Here is an 18,857-nt window from a genome sequence, read left to right on the forward strand (position 1 = left end):
TAAGCACTGTTATTGCATTGAAATCAAAGGCAGAAAAGGAACGTGTCATCAGTTATTTCACGGTTGTTGTTTTTATTATTTTAGCATTTAAAAGTGGTTGTCCCTGATTCCATCTCCTCCGACCTTGGTCAGTTGTTCCCAACTTCTCTTACGTCATCACCTGAATGTTTTTGCACAAGACTTATCTTATGTGAATACATGTTCTTGCAGATCGGCGGCGGACAGAATTGATCCCAGAGGAAATAAACCGTCAGCACGTTCAAACACTCCAGGACTCTTTGCTTCCTGACATCCAGAAGAACCTGGAGGATTTCAGGTAAGATGACAGCTGTGTTTTACATTATTTTCAGTCATTTATTATCTTTAGAGGTTTTTATCAAGCTGATCACATTATGAACTGTACGTAACATAACATGACGTGTCGGTGCATGCAGACAGAAGCGCAGTATGGGCCTCACTGTTGCTGAAGGGGAGCTGGCCAGACTGGACCAAGAACGTGTGAGAGATCGCGTCACTCTCGAGCGTGAACGCTCCTATGCTGAAAATATCATTACCAAAATAGAAGACATCCTGTAAGTGAAACAAATCAACGCACAAGCATGCACTTTCCAATAAATGTGGTGACTCATTCATGTATTTTGTTTTCCTTTTGTGTTGCTTGCAGGGTTACTGCTCAGACAACAGAAGAAGAGAAGTGGTAAGCTAATTTATTGTGTCTACTGGATGGGTGGATGAAGATTTAATGTCAACCCTTATTTATACAGAGAGAGTCAGTTTAGCACAAGCTGTTTTTTTAAATGATGTCCTAATTACAACGTTTTAAAAACAATATGCAAAATGTAAACAAACCAATAAAAAAATACAGAAATTAAAATGTGTACATACATTCAGAATGCATAAAGTTCATGATAAAATACTTAAAACTAGTGCTGTCAGATGATACATTTTTAAAAATCAGATTAATCACACTTTTGAATTTGGATCAATCATGATTAATCACAAAAACATGTCATCAAGGAAGATTTTTTTTTAGATGTTTTACTTGAATGCACATCACTTACTTGATCAAAACTTGGTTACGGTTTTATCTAAAGACCTATCTGTGTGTATTTTGGAGTGAAATTTGCCATCGGGCAAAACAATCAGTTTCCTCATTCATCTTTGCACTGGTGTATGCATTGACCTGATCCTTGACCATATAGCAGTCCATGCCGTCTTTCAGGTTGCCATTTGTAGTTAAGGTAAAGGAGCATGTACAGTACAGTCAAAATAGATAGTGTGATTAATCTGCATATATACATGTCGAAAGCAACAATTTTATGTTATTAATCACATGAGTTAATGCAAATGGTGCAAAATACCCAAAAGCAGATGATGCAAAATGATCTCTGTCTGTGAAGTAGTCAAGTTCATATTTATTTCAAAATAATAACAAAAAGAGATAATTCCAAGTGCTTCATTGATTGCACGTCAATCCTGATAATTTAATAAATTTGACAGGCAATTCATTAAAGAATGTTGTTCATTCAATATATTTGTATTAAATAATCCAAAAGTGTAAATTATTTCAATAATTGTGTGTTTACAACACCATATGTTGGAAACATACCCCGGGTGGTATGTGCTGACATATGGTGCAAGTCACAATGTGGGCTCTTGATGGTTTATAATATTACAAGGTTATCTGTGTAACAAACTCTGGGTTTCCGTTTTCTTTAGCACTACTATGCAGTATGTCATCTATACATACATGAAGCACCTTGGTGTGAGGGTCAAAGAACCTCGCAGTCTGGAGTCAAAACGGGTCCGGATCAACTTCCTTCCTAAGATTAAGGTCTCTCAATTTTCACACTACCTCACTCCCTCTTCCTACTTCCTAGCTGACTCTTTGAATTCCTCACAAATAGAAAAGCATCAAGACAGACAAGGAAGGCGAAGAGAAGGTAAAGAAGCCCAGGTTTCCCAGTATCCTTGGACCTCAACGAAGGCCGAGCCGCATTGAAGCAGCATCAGGTGAGCTATTTAAACTTTAAAGGAAACATATTATGCCGCATGTTTGATTCAAAACGATTTTCGGGTGTCTTACATTAGTCAGAATACCCGCAAAGATCAAGAATTGGAGCACACTCTGAACAGTCTGTTTTGTGTGGGGAGCAGTTCGTGAAGGTCACTTGGTGAAATATGTTACATTCCAAGTCTACGTACTCTTATTTCTACATTAGAGAGAATAAAGGGAATTAGCTTTTAATTTGAAGCATCAGCCTTGGAGCTGCAGACCGAGTTCCTGTATGTTTACCATCAAAGTCTGGGGCCCCAACGAAAACAGCTATCAATTGTAAATAAATTAAATCAACTTGTCTCTGATGTCCTCTGTGGCTTGGAGGTAATGATGTGTGATGATCGGTGCAGCCAACAACCCTGCAGCTCTGCATAGCTTCTAGTTTTACATGATGGTAGATCTGTGTAGTCACTTGCAGGAAAAGAAAATGGTGGATCTTTGCTCGGGGCAGTCCTATGTAAATTACCACGACTGTTACATCACAAGAGGGCCAAGTCTGTGAATACAAGCAATCACAACATCTCTTTTGCATAATATATCCCCTTTAAAAAAACGTAATTTAAGATGCTTTGTGAGATTCTGACTCCACCTCCTCTTTTCTCAGTGGGCAAAGCCCTAGATGGTCGTCCCAAGCCTCAGAAACAGTTGTCGCAACCTAGTTTGGGGGCCAGCGATCACACAGATGGGGGTCGTTTAAAGGGCAGCCAATCCAGTGAGGGCTCTGAGCTCACACACCCGGCATCTGTCACCACCTCATCTCCGAGCAGCACCACCTTCAGCTCGGATGGTAGCCGAGACGCAGATACAGGTGAGTTCGTAAGCCCATTAATGTGAGAGTAGAAAACGAGCAAGCGTGCAAACTTTGGTCGACTCGCAGGTGGGACTCCGACTTCAGGCTCCTCCAGGCTGAGTGACGGCCTTCAGTCTGACCCCCTTGATGGGTTGTCATACCCCGCCTCGCACTTTGACCTTTACAACCTTGACCAACTACAAGAGGACGAGAGAGAAAGTGACAGGTAATTTTCCCTTTATTCGTTTAAAGGGGACCTATGATACATTTGGTCTTTTTTGGCTTATAAATGTTGTAGTAACGTTGGATACTCGTTTTAAACAATGCGAAAGCGTCAAATCATAAGATTTGGATACCACTGTTTGGCATCAGACTGAGAAAAAAAAAAGGTAGTATAAAGTATTATTTTCATCTAATCGTGGCATTAGTATAATGACAAAGACGTGCAACATGCAGTGACGTGGTGGGTTTTTTATGCACTCACTGAATAGATCAGCGAGTGTACAGGTGCACCTGATGTTGTGACGGGGTGAATCTATATAATGTTTAATTTCGACCGTGTCTGGAAAAAAATGGCAGTGATGACTTTAAGATGTGTACTTAACACAATGTACATTTTTAAAAGATACATTTTGATACTTTTGGAGAGGGCGGGGTGTGGTTTCATTTGCAATCTGGGAACGCCTCCAGAAATGAATATTTTGCAGACAGATTTAAAAAAAAAAAATTACGGATTATAAATGTGACTGAAGCAGAATTTACGCAAAATGTACAGCAAATCATATCCAATACATATTATAGACCATTAAGAAGTGTTTTAAATGTAGATGATAATCATTATAGGCCCCCTTTATACTAGCAGTAATACTTCTGTCAGCTTCATGTGACCACTCATCTCGCTGTTAACGTTGCAGAACCCACGAGGGAACGCCAAAGGCCATCAGAAGGTGAGATCAAGTTTGTTGGCTATCACATGCCACTAAAACCAGACATGTAGTGCTGAAAATTCCATCTTTTCTCACAAAGGCTGGAGGGATTGGGGGCTGCCGATGTACAAAGCGAGGACGAACAGGGAACAGACTCGGATCATGACCCCCTCAACTGGCAGCAGCTGGTGGGACGGGAGGTTCTGGCGGGTCTCAGGCCTCACGAAATTAAGAGACAGGAGGTTATAAATGGTGAGAATGGAGTATTGATCGTTCCCAGTTTCAAAATCCCACCCATTTTGAAATAAACAGGCCATGCATAATATTATTAATCTTTAATCACTGCAATCTAGCATCATTGAACATTATTTTAATTACATTTTCACTTTAACAATGCGTTTGAAGAGCTGTATTACACGGAGCGTGCACACGTGCGGATGCTGAGGGTTCTAGATCACGTCTTCTATCAGAAGCTCTCCAAAGAGGCCATCCTGCCCCCTGCAGACCTCAAGAACATCTTCACCAACTTGGAGGAGATTCTACAATTGCATGGTTCGCACTTACACGCAAGACTACACATTCCTGACTGCCTGCTCACAAGTCTCCCTCCCTTTTTTATTCAGTTTCAATTCGTGAGAAAATGGCAGCCGTTCGGAAGAGAAATGAGTCTTCAGTAATTGATCAGATAGGAGATGACTTGCTCTCCTGGGTGAGTGCATTTCTCAAGCTGAAAATGTATTTCTTGTTTTAGAATGACTGATAGGCTATGGTGTGGGGAAAACATAGTTACTGAGATTGCTTCATAGCCCCCAAAAAACATATATATTTTCCACATGGATACCTCATACTCCATTTGCTGTTTGTGTTGTGCTTTACAGAAGTGTAATGGCATTTAAATTATGCATCATTATCTGGAGAAGGAACAGAGCTGTACTACAGTACAACGAAAGCTCATTTGTCTGTGGTCATGTCAAATCATGCCCCAGATTCATTTGACATGTACGTATCACCAAACGAGCGTGATATGAGACGTAGCTTAGTTAGCCCCGTATCAGCTGGCAGGCTTGTCCAAAATGTCTCCATGGGGGCATAAGTAGGCTAAACGCTCCCCGCTGAGGGTCGAGTCTACATATAAACTCAAGCCACCCCTGCCATGAGGACTTAAGCCTTTCCCCCGCCCTTCTGGGAGTATGCGCTCCATGCGGCGTTTAAACACCGTCTCCATGACAACTGCCCCTGACCCACATTATCTGTCTGTTTTCGCCCGGCCCGGTCTCTGCGTGGCTGCTTACAGTTCAGTGGCGGAGAGGAGGAGAAGATCAAGCAGGCCGTGGGTACATTTTGCAGCAATCAGCCGTTCGCTCTGGAGATCATCAAGACCAAGCAAAAGAAAGACTCGCGCTTTATTTCGTTCATCCAGGTAATATTACGCTGGAAAAAAACCAGAGCCTTTCACTGCATAGACGCTCAAAATATTTTTTGTAATCTGCATTCAGTTTGATTAAATGGACACTTATTTATGTTTGGGTGTTTCGCAGGAGGCGCAGAGCAACCGATTGTGCCGACGGCTCCAATTGAAGGATATCATTCCCGTGGAGATGCTGAGGTTCACCAAGTACCCACTGCTGCTGGACAACATCTCCAAATACACAGGTATGAAAAATGCTGCCTAATGATGTCACTGTTTATTTTTTAATGTAAACCACCATGTGAGCAGCAAATTACAGATGGGAGATTACGAGTTTAATAGTGAACGAGCAGTGGTGCACAATTTAGATATGGTGGCACATAGCCTCAATGTTCGTAGGAGTAGAACCACTTTCTATATTGGGTTAATGCACAAAGCGGGATATAAGTTTCCCCTACAGAGCCTTTTTTCACCGCTGATGTCATATTATTTTTCAGATGATGCAGTGGAGAAGGACAAAGTGAAGCAGGCAGCAGACTGCTGTAGAAAGATCCTCAATCATGTAAACCAAGCGGTAAAGGAGTCCGAAGACAAGCAGGTGGGCTGTTTTCCGTCACCTAATACATCTTGCCATTAGTGCCTTCTTTGCTCCTCAGTTCGTTGGCTTTGTTTAAAAAGTACTTAAATGTCACCCCCTCACCACACTTTTCTTCTTGTAGCGGCTGGAGGACTATCAAAGGCGACTGGACCTGTCTTCCCTAAAGCAGACAGACAACCCAATGATCCTGGAGTTAAAGGTGACCAACCAGCATGAACTATGTAGCTTTAGATATACATTAATAAGGCAAGGGACCCATATTTGGTTACTTAAACTTAATGGACACTTTACGGTCCTTTGTGAGAAAGACAAATATATCAAATATAATAAAACAACATATAAAATATTTCTTTAAAATAGTGACCAGCAGCGTCAAACAACGGCAGAAATGATCAGGCTAATATACAGCATTTTTTAATCAGGAGGTCTAATCTAGGGCTGTCTCTGACTAAGGATTTTCATAGTCCAATCTGATTCATAAAATTTTGCCCTTTGTCGATTATCAGTCTAATCTAAAGCAATTTTAAAGAGAAATAAACAGATGGTGAAATGTAGTACTGAATACTAACTGGTCACTAGGTGTCAGTAACATCACCTGGATGCACTCTAGTACATATTTGTGTATATTCCAAGTTAAAAAAAAGGTACTTATCAAAGGAATAAAGTCTTTCATCAAAGGGAACAAAACAAAGATGTCATTTGTAACTTTTTTAACCCCTAAGTAAGACTAAACCACAGTTAGTAAAGTCTGCTCTGGCGCTCAGCACAAAGAGGGATATCAAACTTAACTAAATAGACAAAGTCAAATTCAAAACAAAGTTTCTCTAAGTCAGTGGTTCTCAAAGTTTTTTTGTCATCCCCCACTTTGGACAAGGGGGAGTTTTCAAGCCCCACCTTCCCCCATCGCCCCAACAGAACGCTAATGCCAAGCTTAACATTTTCAAATTTATTGAACATCAAGTAACATCAAGTTGTATACATTCAAACTCAATAACACAAAATAACATCAAGTTCAATAATAAATAAAATAACTGTGCAGCTGTGGTATAACTTGCATCAAGTTCAATAATAAATAAAATAACTTGCATCAAGTTCAATAATAAATCAAAAAAAGTGTTATAACTTGCATCAAGTTCAATAATAAATCAAATAAAAGTGTTATAACTTTTATCAAGTTCAATAATAAATCAAATAAAAGTGTTATAACTTGCATCAAGTTCAATAATAAATAAAATAACTTGCATCAATTTCAATAATAAATAAAATAAAAGTGCCACTTTGCAATCTTTGCAACAAAAAAAAAAGGAGGAGCTATGCATTTGGCAAGACAGGTAAAGTGAACATGAGTTTTACAGTACTCCAGCATTAGTGGCTGCAATGAGCCTGTTTTGCACTGCACAGCTTTTCAAATCGGGGTTGCAGGCTTGACACTGCCACTCTTAGCCTGCTACCCATCCGCGCGAGAGTTTGTTCCGCTTAGCCCCGCCCCCATTAGTTACTGTTGTCTGTCAAACTTTCGCTCCTACCTAGAAATTTAAAGCCTACAGGAAAAATAAGTAATTTACATTTATTTATATAGCGGATTTCACAGACAGAATCACAAAGTGATTTACAGTGTGTATAGAAAATGAAAGCAAGGTAAAAAAAAAAAATCTAAGAATATAATTAAAAAAAATTAAGTGAAATTTCCTCCCGTTCCTCGCGCCCCACCTGTCATGTCTCTATTCCCCACCAGTGGGGCGCGCCCCACACTTTGAGAAACGCTGCTCTAAGTGAACCTGCGGAAGGATCAGTACCTTTCCAGGAGGAAAGCTACACCTCCGGGGCAAGGTGATGCGTGCCGGCGTGTCCTTGCGACTTTTACCGGGACTGACGGCGGGATTCGAGCAGCCAGAGACGTGCGATGGGACAGTCAGCTTCGTGTCTGACAGCCGAAAAGACAGCCAAAACTAAGATTTATATCTTAGTCTTTAAAAATGTTTTGTCTGCACACAAGAGTCTTTTTCAAATATTTAAAGAAGACATGATGATGATGAATGTAATCATTTTGTTCTTCCAACACACCTTCTGTATGCGAGGGCTTCAGCAGGTATTAACTCGCCTCCCTCCCACAGAGAGGGCAGGGAATATTAATATCAGACGATTCAAATCGACTGCGAGGTTGAGAGTTAAATCAGACTCCTCTGAATCAAATCTTTGACTACATGAAGACAGCCCTAGTCTAATCTATAATTAATAATGACTTGATTGAGCGGGAACTTTCCTAATTGATTGATCAAGGAACTTTAGTCAAATATCCTCTTAACGGAAACTAGGTTTTTAGAACAAACTGGAGCTAGCTCAGGCAGTTCGTACAGTGGTAGGTTGGGCTGCGTTTTGTCGCAGAATCACAGTGGATTATGTAATACCACGCAGGGAATAAACAAGAATTTGAAAAATATAAATACTATGCAGGGAACTCGTTTACATATCAAGTGGCAAGACTCTGCCTTGGCGGGTGCAGCTGTACCAGCAGATCTAACAAATTAGTGCAGCAGTTGTTGCTTTAATAATAATACTTTTTCTGGTGATGAAATTGAATTTAGAAACATGTCCAAGTTTGTCAATGTAAGACAAACATGCTTATTCTAATTACATGTAATCATTATTATTATTATTACTACCACAAGGATCGGTCCTTGGGCCAATAGTGTTTCTCATGTACAGTATGTCAATGATGTTACTATGGTTTTCAAACAGTTAGTGTATTTTATTTGCTGATGACACAACCTTATTTTTCTTCAGGACAAAATATTAAAGATGTGTTAGAGGTGGTTAAAAACACATTTATCAAAATTAAAAGATCATTTTACCAGTATTCAAGCCAGGATATTCTATTAACATCAAACCAAGTTAATTATTTTTTTTTTGTTGCATTAGGAAAAGTGTCAATAGAGTTCAGTTTCAAAGAACACAAGAGATTAAGTATTTGGATGTTATGATTGATGAAAATTTGTCATGGAAATCACATATAAATTATACAAACGCTAAAGTATCTTAAACTATTTCTATTTTACATAGAGTGAAGGAATTTGTATAACTCACTGATTGTTCCATATCTGACATATTGTGTTGAAGTGTGGGATAGTGCATGTAAAACATATTTAAATCCATTCTTCCTTTTGCAGAAAAGAGCTGTAAGAATTTGAAGTGGAAATGCATACAGGGAACCCCACAAACCCAATATTCAAACCATTTAACTTACTGAAATGTAGTGAATTGGTCGAGTATAATATCTTAAAAATCATGTACAAAGCACATACACAAATTCTACCAAACAACTTTTAAAACGGATATATTAAAAAAAAGTAATTATAATCTAAAAGAAACTAAGCTGTTTAATACATCGGGATTTAGAACAGGGACAATAACAAGAAGCATTTCAATCAAAGGTGTAAGTTTATGGAACAATCTTGACAGTGGAACAAAAGAATGTAAATATCCAACCATATTAAAAAAAAAAAAAGAAGTATGATCATATATGATTTGGAGTAAATTATTGTTTCCATGTTTAGTTATGTTGTTGTATAATGTAAAATATGGTTGTTATGAATATAGAAAAATTGCCTAAATAATCTCCTGAGTTGAACAACAAATGTTGCAATTGTGTGAAGACGGGCCGATATTATAAGTTTTTACTTCTTTCTGCTCCTTTTCATTCATTAAGCCTAACCCACTTATTTTAATGCCATGTTGATTTTTTTTTGTTTGACCCTGAATGAATGAAACAAAAACAAAACCAACTAACGTAACGTGTGTAACATATAAACATGTCTGAATGTCATCCATCAGAACCTGGATCTAACCAAGAAAACCATGGTGCACGAGGGCCCGCTGTCATGGAAAGTGAACAAGGACAAGACTATTGGTTTGTCTTCCAGATATAAAAAGATAAGACATTAGTTAGTTTAGTCTTTATTTGAAGGGACAATGTACTGAAACATTAAGCTCAAAGACAGATATGTTCTGTACCAGATTATAGCTAAATAGCTAATTTCCTACCTAAATTAAAGGGATACAAAAATCATGCAATAAAATTATGACAATAAAATCATACACAAGTATTAAGAAAAAAGTCATAAAATGCCCTTTCATGGACACATACTTAATATACAATACAACCACACCTCATTTACATCATCACACAAAGACAATACATGCTTTTGTTCACATCTGTCATCATTTGTAAAAACAACCATGATTTTAACACACACACCTCACAATTTACAATAAAAATGCTCTCATGGATAAATATAATACACATTAGGTTGATGTGTCAAACATAATGCCCATCTTAGTGACCGTGTGAGCAGCTTTGATTGCTCCAAAGCCACTTTTTAACTTCAATTGTGAATGAAGAATAATCTGTAGACTTTTCAAGTTTGTTGTGAGGTCGTTCCATTCCTTTATGGCTTTATATGAAAAGGCTGATTGTGCAAAAGAGGTTTTACATCTGGGTATGCTACACTGCCCCCTGGTGGAGGCTCGTGTGTTTCTAGTTGTCACAGCAGATGTAAACTGGACAAAGTGCTTAAGTGGCGCTGGTGAAGTGTTATTTAAGATTCGATGGGCCATTCGTATTGATGCTAATCTTTGAATGTTAGCTAAATTTAACAATCTATATTTTTGGAGAACTAAACAATGATGGTGGTGTTGTGGTTTTCGGTCAAGGATTTTGAGGGATTGTTTGTGCAAAGTTTCCAATGGCCTCAGTGTCATTTTGCTTGCCTGCGACCAACATGTTATACAATAATAAAAACGAGACATAATCATTGCATTAAAATAAGTTTGAGCTGCCTCCAGTGTTAATGAATTCCTGATACATTTGAACGTTTTTATGTTGTATTTAAGACTCTGGCACATCTGTTTGATATGTTTTTTAAAGCCAAGTGTTGGCTCCAAAATGACACCCAGGTAACGATATTCACTAACATTTTGTATTATTTCCTTAGTAACCGTTATATTTGGAAAGGATGACATTTTATATTTGTTTACAAAATACATTATTGCCGTTTTCTTAATGTTTAATGTAAGACAAGAGTCATGTAGCCATCTTGCCACCTTCTCCATGGCTGCTGTAAGTTTTCTGGCAACCGTTTCAGCGTCCTTTCCCCAAGTATAAATAACCGTGTCATCTGCATACATCTGGCTATTTACATCCTCACATACAGATGGCAGGTCATTTATATACATGGAGAAAAGAAGAGGGCCGATATTAGAGCCTTGTGGCAGGCCAATATCAGTAGCAGTCAGACTGGATGTTGTGTTATCAATACGGACACATTGGGTCCGACCAGATAGAAATGACATAATCCAGGCCAGAGTATCTGTCGACAGTTTGTGGGCAACTAGAAGATCCTACCTCAGAGCATTCAATCGATCGCAATTGAACTGTTTGGTTTGCCTTAAAAGATGTTTCGCAGCTCATCCGAGTAGGCTTAAAACGTCAGTTCAGTTGCGATCGATTGAATGTCTTAAGATGACAATGACCTGGATGAATGAGAACATTCATAAACATAGAAGATCCTATCCCTTCTATCTGTGTCCTCTCAGAGCTCTACACTCTCCTCCTGGAGGACATCCTGGTTCTGCTCCAGAAACAAGATGAGCGACTCATCCTCAAGTGCCACAGCAAGAACTTGGCGGGCACTGCCGACACCAAGCACATATTTAGTCCCATTATTAAGCTTAACACTGTGCTGGTGCGCTCTGTGGCGACAGGTAAAGCAACACACACAACCCTTCTTCTTACATGTACTCAAGGAGAACATTCCGCTTCATCGTTCTTTTTCTGTCCTGCTAGACAACAAGTCCTTCTTCGTGCTGTCCATGTCCGACAATGGGGCACAGATCTACGAGCTGATGGCTTCCACAGTGTCAGATCAGAGAATGTGAGACCAAAATCTGCTCAGATCCGCTCTGCTGGCATAGATTTGAGATGTTTGGCAGCCTTCAGACACTTTTTATATGGGCACTGCTGCCACCTACTGGACTAGAGTGGAACATTATCTTACCCTCCTTACAATCTGCTTGGCATTTATAAAAAAAAATATACATGCTTTATAGGAAAACTGTTGTGCTTTCTCTCTACAAGGTGGCAGAACTTGATCACTCAGAGAGCCGATGCCATGAAAGTCAAACCTCACAGCATCATACCTTTACCACAGACCGAGTATGTTCTTCCATCATCCCAGCCCACTCCTCAAACTACAAGCCTTGCCCTTCGTCTTTGAGCTTGAACTTGCTTCCAATGTGTGTTTATTTGTGTAGCAGCGGTGAGAGAGATGGCGTGGAGATCATCACAGCTGGTGTCTCCAGACTGAGTAAAGACTCAGACCGCACATCCACTGGCAGCACTCAGTCCACAGGTGACAGGAGACCCATCCTCCCTCCTTCTACATCAACACACTACTCGGGATGAAGCCTAACTGTGACTTCTATCTTGTCAGATAAAGAAGCCAGTCCAGCTACGAGGGGCGTGACGCCAAGTCCTCTCCCCGTAAATAATAACCCCTTTGAGGTGGCGAAGGCAGATGGAGCTGAAGTGGAGGAGGATGGGGGAGAGGTTATGGACCCTGAACTGCCATACCATGGGGCTGGAGATGGCGGAAGAGATTCCTTTAATGTCTTTCCCTCCAGAGCGGATGAAGCACTAAAAACATGTAAACACACATTTTATACTCTGAAATCATGAAGAACTGCACTATATAATGATACTTGATACAAGAGCTGTGACAAAGATAATAATGACAAACAATTAACCAAAATTGTACAGAAAATTGCCGTATGGTAAGACTAGGGGTGTCCCAATCCGATATTCATATTACATCCTTCCGATAGCAGCAAAAACATCGTATTATATGGGCTTGCATCTGAAATATCCAATTTAAGCCCTTCCTGTGCATAGCTGTGCTTGTATTTATGTAAAGTAATTTACAATTGGTAAACATAGTAGGCTGTAGGCTATTCGGAGCGAGTAGCTACACAACTGATCACATAATCTAGATATACCTAATACATATTTTTAATATAAGAATATTGCAGTCTAAAACATGACATTTGTCAATATAATCAAGTATCAAACAATTATTGTTTAATATTGTTTACGGATACAAAGTCTCCAAGGTAGAAGCATATTAAGTAAACTGTAACAAACGTGTCCGTAACATTCAGTTTACTGCGTCATGAGCTTAACATAATGAATTATTGTGGTCACAATGTGTGTCAAAAAAAAAGGCTATCACTCCACTTTAATTTAAGGAAAGCATAAATCCATTCCAGAATGTTAATAATAAATAGGTAATTGTTTTTCATACCTATGTTCTTTGTTTGACTTGATCAAGCTTTTTCTAACATTTTACACTATAAAATAATAGAAGAATGCATGATTTGGCTGATATTGTATCAAATTAATAGCTGTATCAGCCAATACTGTCGGCTCCAATATTGATGTCACCAGAGTCCAGCAGAAAGCCAATGCAGGATCCACTTCCTAAGGCAGGGGGAACCTGCGACACATTCCAGCAAGAGACCACCCGCCGAGCTATTAACACCAGGGGCGGCGTGGAAGATGGAAGTGGACCTGGGTAGGCAGCTCCAGTTCCCACAGGAGATATGCAGCACCACCTTAAGACCAGATGTGGTGCTGGGGTCTGCAGCTCTGAAGTCAGTAGTACTGATTGAGCTGACAGTGCCATGGGAGGAGGGACTGGAAGCTGCCTACGAGAGAAAGAAGGCAAAGTATGCAGACCTGGTCGCGGAGTGCAGGGAAGGTGGATGGAGGGTGAGACTGTATCCGGTGGAGGTGGGAGCCAGAGGCTTTGTGGGCAGAACAACACCACGCCTGCTCAAGGACCTGGGACTACGTGGAGCCACCCTGAGCAGATCCACCAAGGAGCTGTCAGAAGTAGCAGAGAAAGCTAGCCACTGGCTCTGGCTGAAATGACGCGACAAAGCTTGGGGAACAACATCCAAGTAGGTTTTGCTGCAGGGGGTGTCAGGAAGACGTCCCTGTTCACTATCCCGCCACCGGGAGATGTTCTGGGCTAAGGGCCGAAACATCAATGAGAGGTGGTCCCCAGCTGAAGACCCTGCAGCAAAACCTTTTCTGGTATGCGGTCAGGTTTAGGCCTGCCTCAGGGAATAGGACGTCCCTGCCATGCACAGTCCACCACAGGCACCGGTGGAGGTGCGACAGGCCTAAGGCCCAGCGGCAAGACCACCTTGCTGTAATTAAAATATTGTATGGGAAGAGATTCTGGACACCCCGAGTAGTGACATCGCAATGTCAAATAATAGATTCATCAGCTCGTACCGTTTATCAAGATGTGTGCCAGAAATACGTAGCAACTATACATATATGTTTCTTTGAATGAGACAACATCATTTATACCTAACAAAAAATATATATTTGATGACAAAGTCAAATATATACAGTACAGGCCTAAAGTTTGGACTCACCTTCTCATTCAATGGGTTTTCTTTATTTTCATGACTATTTACATTGTAGGCATCAAAACATGTGGAGTTATGTACTTAACAAAAAAAGTTGAAATAACTGAAAACATGTTTTATATTCTAGTTTCTTCAAAATAGCCACCCTTTGCTCTGATTACTGTTTTGCACACTCTTGGCATTCTTTGGATGAGCTTCAAGAGGTAGTCACCTGAAAGGGTTTTCACTTCACAGGTGTCATAGTTTTGATGCCTTCAGTGACAACCTACAAGGTAAAATAGTCATGAAAATAAAGAAAACGCATTGAAATGAGAAGGTGTGTCCAAACTTTTGGCCTGTACTGTATGTATAAACCCATTTTAAAGTTAAAATATAAATTAATTATAATCTGAAACATAATATAGTAAAATTGTTTCGATTATGTAATGTATTGAGCAATTATTTGAAGACCAATTTATACAATTAATGACTTTGTTTGATCAATTTAATACACGGTACTTGAAAATGTGATGGGCAGGATCAAGCTGAATTTAAACCTAAACCCAATTATGAACCATTCATTATTGTATTGTGTACACAGTATTTTCTTTACTCCTTTAAGGCTGTTTGAAGTACCTATTGAGAAGGCCAGTGCATTATACGCATGACCATTATAGTTGAAACTATAATGAAAAAAAATACAAATAACTTGTTTGTGTTGTCTGGTTGTCCAGTGTCGTCGTTAAAGCAGGTGTTGGTGACGCAGCTCATGTCGCAGGAGGCTATTGAGCAAACCAAACGCTCTACTGGGGCCCGCCTCCTCAGGACCACCTCGTTAAGGACCCCACAACGGGGTCCCGAGGTCCACAATGGCTCGGAGAGGATCATCTCCCAAACTGAGGACCGGGCCCAGGACTTGGGCTCGGGAGACACCGGCTTCTTTGAGTCCCCCGAAGATTATGGTGAGTATTCTCACACATCGTGCCGTGTATAGCCTCGCTTGCATGCTAACAGACGTTTTGACTCCTCAGCAGGATTTTTAGTCCTGGAAGAATACGGCGGGCCAGGTGAGAGCAGCACCGACGACGACATGCTGGCGTCACCCGCGGGGAAGCAGCTGAGCGCGTCGCAACGCTGCGCTGCCGACTCGGGCATCAATCTGAGGTTCTCAGCTGCGTCGCACGCCGGCAGCCTGTCGACTTTTAGCAGGCAAGTCCTGTCTTACCTGAGGAACCTCCAGGCCAACCTCAACCATCTGAAGGTAACAATGTCTCATCAACTGCGCGGTCGCTGCTATTTGCAGCGTCCCCATCTCACTGGATGAATCTTATCTTGCAGGAGGTTGAAGCCAAGTACAATAATCTTCTACATCAGAGGTCAACCACACACTCAGATGGAAATAAAGGTAGCTTGTGCTGATACACACATTTAAATAACACCAAAATGATTCATATGCTGGCCAAATCCTCATTTAAAGCCACTTGTTCTTTGTGGAATGAAGAATGAAAGTGGCAAAACACTGCAACAAGTTGAGTTGCATCCATAGAATCCTTCTTGCATACTCTGGAGCATCCTAATCAATTATGAATTAGAACCTTGCATATCATTACATTGACAAATAGTATCAATTTATTTGATTAGAGAGTACAAATTGTGATGAAGATGAATTATTTGTCACTCACCATCTTTTGCCACTTTCCATATCAATGATATATAGCCACCTAATTGGAATATATGTATTTTGTACAAGCACATTTTCCCAAATCTCAGTAGAAAAATCTAATTAAACCAACAAATGCCATTTTGTTGCCTGTCATAAGTATGCTAAAGCGACAGGTGGCACGGTAACCCACAACCTGAAGAAATTATGAACTTGATTAAAACACAGGCCTGTAGTACTTCCAAAAATAAGTGAAAATATGAAATTGTACATTTTGAATGATTTTATCAGACACATAAAGAAAGTCATTTGTGGAAAGTCACCCACAAAAAACAGCAGCAGCAAACAAAATGTAAACATGCAACATTTTTAAAGACGATTATTTTTAAATTCTTACAAAAACTATTTAAACGAATATTAATATTAATTTTTTGCTTGTTGTAAAATTTTTCAATATCATTTTTAGTATATATTGCACATCTACATTCTTCTATTAATGTTACAAATTTGTATGTTTTTCTTTAACATTTTTTTTATTTAATACAATGTTCAATGTAATATTGTTAAGCATGTTTTAAATAAATTAAACCATTACCTAATTCAGTGTTTTTCAACCACTGTGCGTGGGATACAGTCTGGTGTGCCGTGGGAGATTATGTAATTTCACCTATTTGGGTTAAAAATATTTTTTGCAAACCAGTAATTATAGTCTGCAAATGATGTGTTGTTGTTGAGTGTTCGGTGCTGTCTAGAGCTCGGCAGAGTTAACCGTGTTATACTCTTCCATATCAGTAGGTAGTAGCAGGTAGCTAATTGCTTTGTAGATGTCGGAAACAAAAACTTAAACCAAAAATAAACAAAAGGTGAGTGCCTCTAAGAAAAGGCATTGAAGTTTAGGGAAGGCTATGCAGAACGAAACTAAAACTGAACTGGCTACAAAGTAAACAAAAACAGAATGCTGGACGACAGCAAAGACTTACTGTGGAGCAAAGACGGCGTCCACAATGTACATCCGAACATGACATGACAATCAACAATGTCCACACAAAGAAGGATAAAAACAACTGAAATATTCTTGATTACTAAAACAAAGTTGGGAAGACTATGTCTCCCGGTTGGCCTGGGAATGCCTCGGGATCCCCCGGGAAGAGCTGGACGAAGTGGCTGGGGAGAGGGAAGTCTGGGCTTCCCTGCTTAGGCTGCTGCCCCCGCGACCCGACCTCGGATAAGCGGAGGAAGATGGATGGATGGATGGACTAAAACAAAGTAGATGCGGAAAATATCGCTCAAAGGAAGACATGAAACTGCTACAGGAAAATACCAAAAAAAGAGAAAAAGCCAACAAAGTAGTCATATCCAACAATTGCGACAACGACTTTTTACTGTCAACAGTTTTTTAATGATTTCTGCTGGTGGTGTGCCTCCGGATTTTTTCAACGCAAAATATGTGCCTTACTCAAAAAAGGTTGAAAAACACTGACTTAAATGATACTGTATATATCTGTTTTAAAATGCAATATCAAAAGTTAAGTCAAATGTTTTAATATGGACGAAAAACAATCGATTAATGCATATTTAATGTACTATTTTATGTAATACCTGTGTTTGTGTGCTGTTTTTTGTCATCCCCCCCCCCAGATAAGAGATAATGGACATCTCCGATGCACCTTTTGGCTTTGGGGGAAGAGGCACCAAGCTCCTACTTTTTGCGTGTCCTGGACTTTGTGGACCTTCTACAAGCGTGTCCTCTCTACTGCTGAGATCCCTCTTACCCTCCCCTCTCCTCATGGCAGTCGTTACCACAGAGAGCAAAGACTTGAAAGGGGCGGAGTCAACGTTTCCTCCCCATCAGCACAAGGCAATCAAAAAAAAAAAAAAAATCTAAGATCCCCTGCAAGAAAGAGAGAACTTATACCAAAATGTACAAAGATATGTGGGTTTATATACGGTCTATATATACATACATACATAAATGTCTATGTATATATATATATTTAGATATATGAAACACAGTGCAAGAAAAGGAACATTTTAAAATAATGTATTAAGATTTCTTTTTTAATCCCAAGATGTATTTATTTTCCTTTTTCGTTTCATTTTTATTGTAAAGAAAGTGTTTACTGCGTGCTGTTGCATCTTCAATCACACTCAGGCTTGGTGTGAGTGTTGAGTGCTAGCAATGCTCACCATTATCCTGCTGTACAGAACCCCTGTTTAAAGGTTAAAAGAAAAAGAAAAAAAAAACACAGTCTGTGTTGTGTTCAAAGTGCAGGATTTCACATAACTTTTCTGCGAGGCGTTGAAAACTAGAATGAAGGGTCCCGCCAGGGGCTCGGATCTGGTCCTGTTGCCAAAGCCTGCTTATTTATCCCCCTTGTCCCCCCTTCTTCCTGCAAGGAGCGCTCCCACTCCCCAAGATGATCCTAACTGCCTGCTCGTCTCCTCTAATCGTGTCATGAAGTTCAACATGTACTGTACCATGATCATTTTGGAAGGTTATGCATAACTTTAATAAACACATGGTGCCATGACCTTATTCTAAAGGAAACAATGTTTGGATTAGAACCTACATGCATCTGTTTTCTTCAGCGAGGGCCAAGGCTATTCAACTGAATGCTTGCTGTTTTTAGGGACCTTACTGTAAAAACATGACAGGAACAGTACTGTCTGACCAAGCATGTCATTCATTTTCAAACATTGTTGGGCGTATGTCATTGTGGGCTTGTATGACTCAGCATGTTGCTATGGTGACTAACATGACAGTCTTCCCCTGTAAGTTATAGGCAACACAAGAGATCAAAGGTCAACATCTGCCTTGTAAGTGGTCGCCGTTTTAACCCATTATCAAGCAATGAATGATTTGTATATTGACCTTTTTTTGTCTGTTCTGCTGCCTGTCTTTAGACAGCAACTGAGTCGAGACTGAATCTATAGCGCCTCTGCT

At 39.9% G+C, this 18,857-nt stretch overlaps 1 protein-coding gene across 6 annotated transcripts in view; it reads left to right on the top strand.

Annotated features, from left to right (window-relative positions):
• The window catches only part of arhgef12a (Rho guanine nucleotide exchange factor (GEF) 12a), a 103,884-nt gene extending 85,299 nt beyond the window's left edge, over window positions 1-18,585 (top strand). For 2 of the 6 annotated variants that reach the window (XM_062060208.1, XM_062060211.1), the window contains exons 15-40: window positions 85-127; window positions 211-316; window positions 435-572; window positions 665-697; window positions 1,720-1,834; window positions 1,908-2,013; window positions 2,664-2,867; window positions 2,937-3,075; window positions 3,764-3,796; window positions 3,876-4,027; window positions 4,181-4,327; window positions 4,399-4,484; window positions 5,070-5,195; window positions 5,314-5,428; window positions 5,681-5,781; window positions 5,903-5,980; window positions 9,613-9,688; window positions 11,374-11,541; window positions 11,624-11,711; window positions 11,915-11,992; window positions 12,094-12,188; window positions 12,270-12,482; window positions 14,988-15,215; window positions 15,285-15,514; window positions 15,592-15,658; window positions 17,552-18,585. In XM_062060208.1, coding sequence (XP_061916192.1) covers window positions 85-127; window positions 211-316; window positions 435-572; window positions 665-697; window positions 1,720-1,834; window positions 1,908-2,013; window positions 2,664-2,867; window positions 2,937-3,075; window positions 3,764-3,796; window positions 3,876-4,027; window positions 4,181-4,327; window positions 4,399-4,484; window positions 5,070-5,195; window positions 5,314-5,428; window positions 5,681-5,781; window positions 5,903-5,980; window positions 9,613-9,688; window positions 11,374-11,541; window positions 11,624-11,711; window positions 11,915-11,992; window positions 12,094-12,188; window positions 12,270-12,482; window positions 14,988-15,215; window positions 15,285-15,514; window positions 15,592-15,658; window positions 17,552-17,562 — 2,976 coding nt within the window. In that variant the 3' untranslated portion in view covers window positions 17,563-18,585. Of the gene's footprint in view, window positions 1-84; window positions 128-210; window positions 317-434; window positions 573-664; window positions 698-1,719; window positions 1,835-1,907; window positions 2,014-2,663; window positions 2,868-2,936; window positions 3,076-3,763; window positions 3,797-3,875; window positions 4,028-4,180; window positions 4,328-4,398; window positions 4,485-5,069; window positions 5,196-5,313; window positions 5,429-5,680; window positions 5,782-5,902; window positions 5,981-9,612; window positions 9,689-11,373; window positions 11,542-11,623; window positions 11,712-11,914; window positions 11,993-12,090; window positions 12,189-12,269; window positions 12,483-14,987; window positions 15,216-15,284; window positions 15,515-15,591; window positions 15,659-17,551 lie in introns of all 6 variants that reach the window. The other 4 variants (XM_062060212.1, XM_062060207.1, XM_062060209.1 and 1 more) reach the window with 4 other exon arrangements.
• Window positions 18,586-18,857: the final 272 nt, after the last annotated feature.

The sequence above is a fragment of the Entelurus aequoreus genome, linkage group LG10 (genome assembly GCF_033978785.1).
Source record: "Entelurus aequoreus isolate RoL-2023_Sb linkage group LG10, RoL_Eaeq_v1.1, whole genome shotgun sequence".
Lineage (NCBI taxonomy): Eukaryota > Metazoa > Chordata > Actinopteri > Syngnathiformes > Syngnathidae > Entelurus > Entelurus aequoreus.